Raw genomic sequence first — 11596 nt, forward strand, 5'->3', positions numbered from 1 at the left:
CAATACTACTCTACAGGTACTCAAGATTAACATGAGATTGGTAGAAACTGTGTGTGTTACCAACCCTTTAAATTAAAGCTGCAGTCCTTAAGTTTTGCCTCTTTGTCGCCATCTCTGTTTGAAACCTGTAATTGCAGTTGTTTGCGGAATTATCATCTTTACGTGGATTGTGCATCGGCACGACTCCTCAGTGTGGATGAATCTAATGTTTGCTGTCAGTCAACACACCGGTGTGGATACTGTACTTCAGAATCACAGATTGTAGTCTTGGAAGTATGACCAAAATAAGAATTTTCACTGGAAAATGTCATCTGAACAAGTAAGTAACATGTCTGCCACTTTTGTTCTGACCAACTGAGAAAAAAGCAATAAATTGTGCTGCCAATGGTGATTAAATCTAACAATCGCTTAGCTCGGATCATGTCAAACCGTGCAAATTATTATTTTTGTTAGGACAAATTGTTAATGTTAACACCATCAGCATTGTGTGACTGTGTATTTAGTGTGTATTAGCGTTACCTGTAGATTTCAATTTCTGTACAGTCTAATCACTAACGTTAATTTGTCATACCATACAATCTGCCATCAAAATAATAAGTTTAGTTATTGCAGCTGCTGTGAGAAAAGGCTAGAAATGATCCGCCTCACATGCGTTATAGCCTACTAGCTGGGACTCCTTTATGTAAACAGACGTGACGTAATGACGCAAAGACAAACGGCGACATTTCCAGCGAAAACCCACCAGCACCACCTGAATTACAAAACATTATTACAAGCTTACCGTTGTGAATCGGGCTAAGGTAAGGAGGTAGTTTTGAACACTGGCTGGTAATGTACTTGCTCAATAATTGATTTTGGATCTTTTTTTTTTTTTTTTTTTTTTTTAACCAAAACAAAGTTACGGACAGCAGCTTTAAGGTAAATTAAAATAGAAAACAGTCATTTTTAATTTCACAATTTTTACATTTTGACTGTATTTTTACTTGGTGAACAAGAGACTTCAAAAGCATTAAAAAATCTTATTTGACGCCAAACTTTTGAATGGTAGCGTGTATGTTGGTATTAAAAACTTGGTTCACAACCCTCTTAAAGGGTTAGTTCACCCAAAAATGAAAATTCTGTCATTTATTACTCACCCTCATGCCGTTCCACACCTGTAAGAACTTCATTCATCTTCAGAACACAAATTAAGATTTTTTTGATGAAATCCTGAATTTTCATTTTTGGCTGAACCCTTTAAATGTATTTATTATGAATTCTGTCCTTTAAAGCTAAAATTAAAATAAAGGTAGATTTTAATCGAAATTAATGGTAAACTGCATTTTAACTTTTAGAATTTTTAACTTTTAGAATTGTCATTTTACTGTTTAAATTTGGCTGCAAAGCTCAGTTTCCATTGTGAAAACACCACATGACCTGCCACTGGGGCATGTTGTCACAAAAGGTCAAAGTGTGTTCAATGAACTGTACAAAATGTGGAAATGTTCAGTTAGCTTTTTTAGGGAGTAAAATGTTTGACTGCAAGTCTTTATCATAGGTTCCCGTAATCCACTAGTTGACAAAACATCAATATGAATAGGAATATGACAGAAAAACATAATTGAAGGAAACCGAAGCATTGGCAATCAGTTCTAAGACACAAATAGAGAGACTCGACAGGAAACATTTCAATCATTGAAATAATTTGATCTTTATGTACATGTATTTTATAGATGTGAAATGGCTTTTATTACTCTGATCACACTTGACCAATTTTATAAAAGTCTACAGGCATTTATAAATGCTTCATTTATATTCAAAAGCATTCTGTGAAATAGGTGTACAATAAGCTACTCTTTTTCTTCAGTATTTTAAACCATAGACTGATATACTTTCAGATTTTTGCAATTTTTTTCTTCAATTTTTGCCAAAAAGTATTCACATGTAAAATAGAAGTGCCATCCTGTGATTCGTAATGTGATCCAGTTACTAACAAAGAGTGCTTAAGTGTGAAGATAGACATCAGAAAGCACAATTCATAAACCAATGGCTACTGAAACAAGTATGTGAGAAATGATAATCATTTACACAAACACATTTGCAAAGACAAGGAAATTATTGTTCCTAAGTATCATTTCGACAAAAATAATGAAATGTTTTTACTATTTTTCTCTCAGTGACTTTGCCTCAAGAAGATTTCTGAAGCTGTTGTGTATAAATTATATGACATTGGAGATATCCGCAACTGCACTGAAAAGTTAATTTAAAAAACTCTTAATTGATAATGTAGTGGATACGGACAAAGAAATAAGTGAGAATGAACAACACATTACTCCGACCTCAATCTTAACTGTCAACACACATTTCACTCTGTGTCATTGTGAATTTTAGTTGATGTGATATATATTCAAATATGAGTTTACCAATATATTCATCATCAATAATTCATTTTACATTTTCCCAACAGATCAATACACATGAAGACGATTACATTTTGGTTAATTTCTCATCCTAAAATAAGTGTTTCAAATAAAGAGATTCAGCATATCAGGGGCTATTTAGATAAAGCTGAATGTCATGCTCTTTCCAACAAAAGTACTTTTTTTAAAAAGTTATTAAAAATGTGTGTGGAATGTTTGCCTTTTATGTCACTATAAACAACAAAATACTTGAGATGAGCCTATAAAGCTTCCTTGGGCTGCTTTCTAAATGTAACATATGCTTATTTATCTGCCTTTTCCAGATAAATAAAATATCCTATTTGCATTTAACCTTTAACATTAAAAAGGCCAAAAATCACACAAACATGTCATATAACACACAACCCTCACAGCAGAGAGAGAGGGAGGGGTGTGCAAGAGGAAGAGGTAAACAGGTAAAACAAAAGACAATGGAAGACTGAAGATGGCCTTAGACCTGCAAGGAAGAATAACATGGCATCCTGTAGGTCTTTTGACTCTTGGCGCAAGGAGATAACACGGCCCCAGATGCTTTGGTTCACAGAGGCAGCTCTGTCCCTGGGTTCATCTCCGGGTCTGTGAGGGTCAGACGTCAGTGCTGATGGCTCGTGTATTGGTGTAAAAGTCTGGCGTACTGCGATGGCTCAGCACGGGGCCGTACATGGCGGCCAGACCAAGGGCAGTGGCGCCATGGTTCTCGTAGTGAGCGGGCATGTAGGACAGGCGTTCGCCGCCATTTCGCATCTCATCCGTGCTACGGAGGTAGTAGGGCGAGCAAGTCGGGCAGTAGCTGTGAGGCAGACCGGGGTCGTAGGGCAGCGAGAGAGGTGTGACGGCCGCCCCGTCCACTCCCGGAGCGCTGCATGCGTTGCAGGCAAACTGTGGCTGAGGATCTCCGACCGAGCCCGCCTCCCCTTCTGACTCATTCCTCTTACAGCAGTAATACTGGGATGGAGGGACAGAGGAAACTAGATCAGGAACTGGCGTTTCAACACAGATCTTCTTCAAATTGTTGAGTAACATGCTGAACTTACTTGAGCAGTGAGATTTTAGTTATTTACATAATACAGCTGTTCAGTCATGATGTCATTTAGGCCAACAAGTAAGGCTAAAACAACATTCAGTATTTTCCAATGGGTTTTTGATTATGAACTCATTGACATATACATGCGAGACATCACTTCCATTGTCAGAGCGCGTTTTCAGACCTCACCAACCGGATGCTCAAGGCAGTTGGACATAGTGGTGTATTAGAGGTAAAAAATTATATAAATACTGTTCGGTTTCTCGCACAAAATGATAGTTTCGTGTCTTAGGACATCAGTGTGTCGTCACGAGCTGCAGGGTTTAATTTGGATTTGTCTGTCATGTTTATTTGACTCTTATAAATGGAGTTCCCATTGACATGCATTATACGACTGACAGACCGCAACGGTTGGAGTTAAAAATCATCATTTGTGTTCTACTGAAGAAACAAAGTCACCTACATCTTGGATGCCCTGGGGGTAAGCAGATAAACATCAAATTTTCATTTTTGGGTGAACTATCCCTTTAAGTACTCACCCTCATGTCGTTCCAAACCCATAAGACTTTCGTTGATCTTCAGAACACAAATGAAGATATTTTTAAAGAAATCTAAAAGCTTTCTGTCCCTCCATTGACAGCTATGCAATTGAAACTTTGACGCTTCAAAAAGTTAATAAAGAGATCGTAAAACTAATCCATATGATTCGAGTGATTCAGTCCAAATTTTCTGAAGAGACTCGATCGCTTTATATGATAAACAGACTGAATTTAGGCTTTTATTCACATATAAACATTCATCAACTCACACATCAGGTTCGGTTGAGCTTCTGTTTATGTTCGCTGATGAATGTTTATATGCTAAATTCAATTTGTTTATCATATAAAGCGATTGAGTCTCTTCAGAAAATTTGGACTAAAGCACTCAATTTATATGGATTAGTTTTACGATCTCTTTATGAACTTTTTGAAGCGTCAAAGTGTCAGTTGTGTAGCTGTCAATGGAGGGACAGAAATCGCTCAGATTTCATCAAAAAGATCTTAATTTGTGTTCTGAAGATGAATGAAAGTCTTACGGGTTTGAAACGACATGAGGGTGAGTAATTAATGACAGAATTTTCATTTTTGGGTGAACTAACCCTTTAAATCTGTGGCGAGGTCAGAAATGTTAGTAAGTGGACCTTGGTAATATAGGGTGGACCTCAACACCTACTCTCAAATTACATAATTTTACAAAACATATGGGATAAAAATAATCAGGATCAGTTTTCTCCGTAATAATAGCATATTGGTGAACGATCTAGTGCGTATCTGTGTTTGCGATCTGGAAAGCTTCAAAGGTTTCTGTTTACAGCGTGCTTTTGCAGCATTGAGCAATGTAGCCAATCACAGACATGTCTGTTGATTGCTTGAACGCAATGGCCAATCAGCGGTGTTTAAGTTAGTCAGAATCCACTCAAGCTGGAGTTTTTGTCCAGTACTGAATTCTACACACTGGCAAATCCTCTCATTATAAGTGTAGACATTATAGACAGAGTGTTATTATAAGATTTAGATATATATAGAATAAGATATATTACGCTATTATATGTTAATAAGAGATTCATTGTGCTGTGTAGACAGCTTCATTGATTATAATGGAAATTTGTGAGATCAGTGACAGCTTTTTAGTGATTATAAAGGGAGCGCTCTTTGCGCGCTTTAGGCCATATATAATCTCTTCAGAATTTTTAATAAAACTTTTATTTTTCATGCTTGACCAAGTCCACTTACACGCAGAAAGTTTCTTAAGAATTCTTAATATGTGGCCACCATTTCGTTTTTTTTTTTTCACATGTCATTTGCGGGCCTCTGTACTTATCCTTTGTTTTTCGGTGTAAATATGTGCTAGAAAGACGCATTTGAGCATGGCGCTTGTGATGGAAATTTTGAACTAATTAATAATGAACTAACATTTCTTTTCTTCTACAGGCCTAATAAGCTAACTTTGAAATAGAGAAATAGAGTGTCGTAACAAGTGGAAAAATTCTGCTGTGCTGGCTAGACAGCATCTTTCTAAGGATAAAATATAGTCTTTGAAAAATTGTTTTAACCTATTGTGTAATCTGAACTATTAACCCGGTGATATTTTTTGATGATCTTGTGATTCAGTTGTTCTAATCTAAATTTACTCCACCAGTAAGCGGGGCAGAGGAACTGAGATGTTTTTCTTAAATCTGAACCAATCATATTAAGACTGATGATAATGAGTAATAGATCATGCCATACTGACTGTGAAGTGTACCTGAAATCCTATAAAACCTGCTGTATTCCTTTGTTCGGAGAGAGATTCTCTGGGATTGATGGGAACTCTCCCGGCCATGATTAAAGCTTTGAAGGACAAAAACTGGAGTCTCTGGTTATTGCTGCGCAGCAACTCAGGTTAGGGAACACTAGGTTTTTGAGGGTCAAGACGTTGACAAAGATATTATCGAGTGTCGATTTGGAGACGCTCCGAAAGATCAGGAAATGTATTGAGTGTCGATTAGGAGATGCTCGGGTGTCGATTAGGAGACGCCCCAGCAACAGGTAACTTAAGTCAGGTGCATAGGGGAAAATCTACCACACACTCAAGTATCATGTGTTTTGTAGCTTCTCACTCATGACACACCGTTCCAAAAAATGTGGCGCTCGTTTTAAGAAGTTCAACTTTTAAAAAACGCATCTGTAGACCTTGCGTTTTTCAAAATTCCACTGCCTTACGTCTCATTCACGTTTTTGTGTTTAATGGTTTAAGGGTGTGAATGGTCTCTTACAGCACCCTGCAGTGAAATGTAAATGCAATGCTCACCTGGAGTCTACAGTAACAAAGCACTGCAATGATACAAAGGAGTATCACTGTTGCGAGAATTCCTCCGGTTATGACAACAGTTCCAGCTGTCATCCGACCAGATCTCCATCAAACCCTGAGAAAAAGAGAGAGCAAGTCAATTGTCTTACTGAAACTTCATTTCCATATGTAAAAACAGGCAGAAACTGTGTTGTTACTCCGGTCACAACACCAAAACAAAGATAAACATTTGAAACCATTTTAGTTAAATAACATTCAAAGAATCCCCAGTACAGCACAAACATTTGATTTATGTGTTAAAGCCTGTGGATGGGGTTGTGCTCAGAAGCACTTACATTAGAAGAGAGCAGAGGGGACGACAGGCCACAGAGGGTTTGTACTGCTGCTTCTCCTGACGCACGGCTCATTGGTTGCAGACACTCACCAGTATACTTTCTGGATATCACAAAAGAAGTGGAATGTGTGTTATGGAATGTTTTGTTAACAAATAACTTCTATTTCAGCAATAGGATAACATATATAGCTACAATAACCATTCTGTCCAAAAGGAGGCAGTATAATATAAGCAATAGAACATCACCACAGCAGTATTATATGGCATTACAGATTCATATAGGTACACAAATGATGCTTGCAAACTATTTAAAAAAATAAGGTTTAATAATTAAGAGAACAAAGAATAATGTGTTAAGAATATTTTGATATCTACAAACAAACACTGTAAGTGTAAGTGAAATATGCACATATGCAACATAAGGTAAACTGAGAGGCAACATTACTAACGGGCACTTAGTAATATGGCACTGTTAAAATACAACTAAAACAAAAATGAACTCGTATCTAGTATGGCAAGCCATTTTAGCTTAAAATGTTCCCAGCGGTACTCATCGTAATTGCAGTTTTACTAGTAAAAATTAAATTAGAGAGCTCTTTAATGATAATTGTTACTAGTAAGAAATGAATTAGAGCTCTCTAATTTAAGGAGCTGTTTACAAGACACTGTTTTCAACTAAAAATGGAAAACTTTTTATGCGTTTTGGCCGTTCATTTACGCGACAGCGGCGTTTTGGTGGCCTGAAAACACAAACTTTTCAAAGCGCAAGTTTTTAAAAACAATACTGTTATCATCTCCGTGTAAACTGCAAAAACGCGAATCTGAAAATGGTAACGGCATGCACATGCGTATTACGTGTTTAGTCTATCCACCTTATTTTTCCAACGTGAAGGTAAGGTGTTTTCTGTGAATGTGTGAGACTTCTGATTTATTCACCACTATCCACCTTATTCCTGACGAGCCTACTGTGTTTCGAATTATGGGTGGCACTTCCGGTTTGGGGAACTTCCATTCAAAATGACTGAAATGAATCATTTTCAAATCACAAGGTTGCTCTACAAATAAAGCGTATTAACGGTCAATTTGACTAAATGAGCTGTTATTGCTTCATGTTTTATTTTCAGATATCACAAGAATAACGTAACACTTGGTATTTTAACGTGACATTTTATAACAAGAATATCTATAGCAATAGCTCTTTTCAGTCGCTGCATTTTTTTCCCTCAGGATTATTTTATTTTTTCTTTCTTTACAAAGTGACAACGCCAACTACTTGTCTGGCATGCGTAATACAGTGTTTTTTGTCATTTTCGCGGATATGTGTGAACGGGGATAGTTTTGATAACGTTGTCATCTGTACAAAGAAAAAACCTTTCCGTTTTTAGCACAAATTCTTACTAGTGAAAATGCAATTACGACGAGTAATGCTGGGAACATTTTAAGCTAAAACGGTTTGCCATAATCTAGTAACTGTACATTGTCTACAATAACTGTACATTTGTACATAACATCTAAAATTGTACATCTGTAAATTACATCATAAACTGTACACTTGTAAATAACATCTGTACATTCATTAAAACAATTATATTCTCTTTATTTCTACTACTGTATTAAATTGCATTATTAAAATTTTTGTTTCATTATATTATTGTTATATTTCATTTCTACTGTGTAATTGCTATGTATGTCTGCACTTGAAGCTCCTGTCACCAAGACAAATTCCTTATGTGTGTAAACATCATGGCAATTAAGCTCTTCTGAATCTGTAAAATAATCAGTGTTGCCTTAACTACAGAACCCAGACTCAAGGGACAGCAGTCTCTACTTTAAAATCAGGGATGTTCTCCGACCCATCACACATCCTCTTCCTGTCCATTTTTTTTTTTTTCTTTTTTTCAGAGTAAAAGCACTAAATTATATACAGGAATGGTGGAATGCTAATGCTGTTAAAAGCAATGTGCCATCTATTCTCCCTGGAATGAGTCCAAGCAGTGTGTTCCTGTCCCCTGCGCTCCTTGCCAGCGGTTAAACTCTAAGAAAGTACTGATCTGAGTTCTTGTGGTGGGCTGCTGGAGGTCAAACCCCTCCATCATGGCAACAGTGACAGCAACGGGCCACTGATGGGACATGTTTGGATAATTACGTACAGTTGATGGGCTAGGCAAGGTCGCTGTAAGTACACTGAGAACGTTTGAATAACAAGGACAGGTGGGGACTGGAGAGCGCTTGTGTTTATCCAAGTATTTTCTTGTGCTAATTTGTGGTGACACTAAACTGAGAAATTTGACATCAAAGTAATGCCATTTCTGCACACAATACCAAAATCCAAAGTCTGTTCACTTGGTGACCATCTTGGCAATGCAGCTATTTTCTATTATCTACTAGAATAGGGAAAAAATGTTTGCTAAGCTTATAATGCATACATGTACAGTAAGCCGTTAAGGGAAAAAAAGAAAGAAAAAGAAAAAAAGATTAGGACACCGACGCGGAGCGAGTAGGTATGAAAGACTTTTTATCGGACAATTTTTTTTTCCCCTCAGAATTTTGTGGTATGAACTCGCAATTGTAAGAAAATGTCAGAATTGTGAGGTGACATTTTTCCTCAGAATAGAGGGTATGCTTTGACGTCACTTTCCCGCCGGAACACACTGCCTCAGCTGGACTGAGTGGCAAAAGAACCTGCTGCATGACTGGATTTAATAGGGGAAACTAAAGGTTGGGGTCGAAAGTGTTCCTTATAACATGTCAAAAAACCTAATCCATGGATATTGGCATGCAGCCAGGAATTGTGTTTCCTGACATTTATATTTGCCTGATTTCGACGCCGGGGAAATACATATCAAGCAAATCTGCCTGTGAACGCTTTATATAAATACAATATAGGTAGGTCTAAATGGGAGTGATCACTTATATCAATGTTATATATATATATATATATATATATATATATATCATCATATTATCCAGCCCTAAAACTTGTATAGTTTTTGTCAGTGTTTATTTAAAAACAACACCCAATTATGCAGAATATTAGATGGTAAATATTTAATTGATGAGTTGTCAACACAGTATATAACAATACAATAAATAGGGTATGATTTTACCCAAAAATTCAACATTTTGACACAAAATGATAACTGCAAATCCATGTTTCTCTGCCTGGAGTCCAGTTATTTCTGTGAATTGCAGTGATCCATTTGCTTCTTTTCTGTAGCTTTCGGCAGTCTGTAAAATATATACCTCAGATTTCTTGTCAAATCTATTTGTACAGTCAATCACAAAGCTCTTTCCCGTTTTGGATGTGTTTTGTGTGTTTTTCGGGGCATTCACGCTGAAAACCAATGCTGCCACTCAGTCTTTTTGCCACTCAGTGGGCGTAACCGCAGTCATAATGGCCGACAGTGACATTACGTGCATACCCTCTATTGGACTTTATAACTCGCGAGTTTAAATCTCACAATTCTGAGAAAAGAAGTCACGTGCCTTGATGCCTTCCTACCTTGGAATGCATCCTCAGAAGGCAGCATTTTTTTAAGCTTTCGAACGCAAATTGGGATGTGATTAGTTCACCTCTCGAGTACTGAATGTTATGTTTCGAGTATTTCATTCTGCATAAGCAACATTTGCGTAATTGGACACATTCGAGGGGATTTGGCTATTGAAAATGTAATATTCACTGGAGATTGTTGAATAAAGTCATTATTTTTGTTTTGTTTTTTTGCACACAAAAAGTATTCTTGTTGCTTCATAACATTAAGGTTGAACCACTGCAGTCACGTCGACTGTTTTAACGATGTCTTTAGTACCTTTCTGGACCTTGAAAGTGTTGGTTAAATTGCTGTCTATGGACAGTCATATACCTCTCAGATTTCATCAAAAATATCTTAATTTGTGTTCTGAAGGTCTTACAGGTGTGGAACAACATAATTAATGATAGAATTTTCATTTTTTGGGTGAACTAACCTAGTACGCTATTTTGAATTCAGCCACTGTGAAGATTTTACCAATAAAGTGATCAGTTGATCTTTTAGCTGAGAGCTAGGTCTTCCTTTCCTACCACCAACTTTTAGAGCAATCCTATTAATTTTCCAATGAGTGGCCTGCCTCGTTCTGCTTACACCCAATATGACTCTGACCCTACATACTGCATAACCATATTACAGATAAAACCACACTGCAGTGTACACTGAAGCCAAAAAAGCAGAACCATTAAATTGAGCTGTGCTTTAAATTGGTCCTCAGGTCCCTGGAGAGATTTTTTTTTTGTAAATGGAGAGTCAATTATTCATAGTGAAAAGTAAAAGACACCACTGGGCGCAATGAACACTGAGATAATACTACTACCATACCTTTTGTTTGGTAGATTATATTGTGGTGCTTTTGAGGTTAATGAAATTCATCAAACATGTATTTATGCATAATAATATGAGATGACCATCCCATATACATGTATGTGTGTTATGTAGGCATGTGAAGAGAAGCAGACGGAGATGTGGTGCAAGAGGAAGTGTGACCCGGTGCAGGCCTTGTCAGCATGCTCGTTTATCACCTGGCTCACTCTATTACACCAATGAGTCTGCAGATCAATAGACAGATGCTCGTATATCTCCGTTGCCATGGTAGCCAGGGCTTCTGACCCACTTCTCCTCAAATACCCCAATACTCCTTCGTCCAATTCTCTTTTTCCTCTCCTTTTATTCTCTCTTCCCCTCCATTTCTAGTTACCACTTTATTTCAGTGCGTCACCAATATACGTCAGCCATCATCACACACTGCGAAGGCAGCACAGAAACCACATCTGAAACAGTATATACAGTATACTATGAAAATGTGTTTTGGTATTGACTTCATATACCATATAAATACTGTATATACACTATATTGCCAAAAGTTTTGGGACGCCTGCCTTTACGTGCACATGAACTTTAATGACATCCCATTCTTAATCCGTAGAATTTAATATGGAAT

General features: G+C 37.1%; 1 protein-coding gene across 1 annotated transcript; it reads right to left on the reverse strand.

Annotated features, from left to right (window-relative positions):
* Positions 1-3023: 3023 nt before the first annotated feature.
* fam163aa (family with sequence similarity 163 member Aa) lies at positions 3024-3461 on the reverse strand. Its single transcript, XM_051868506.1, has one exon. The coding sequence runs from the start codon at positions 3459-3461 to the stop codon at positions 3024-3026; it is 438 nt and encodes a 145-aa protein (XP_051724466.1).
* Positions 3462-11596: the final 8135 nt, after the last annotated feature.

This window comes from Ctenopharyngodon idella, chromosome 2 (assembly GCF_019924925.1).
Source record: "Ctenopharyngodon idella isolate HZGC_01 chromosome 2, HZGC01, whole genome shotgun sequence".
In the NCBI taxonomy this organism is placed as follows: Eukaryota; Metazoa; Chordata; class Actinopteri; order Cypriniformes; family Xenocyprididae; genus Ctenopharyngodon; species Ctenopharyngodon idella.

Excerpts from the sequence above, each read along its gene's own strand:
- fam163aa (XM_051868506.1), bottom strand. The coding sequence starts at position 3,461 with ATGTTACTCAACAATTTGAAGAAGATCTGTGTTGAAACGCCAGTTCCT.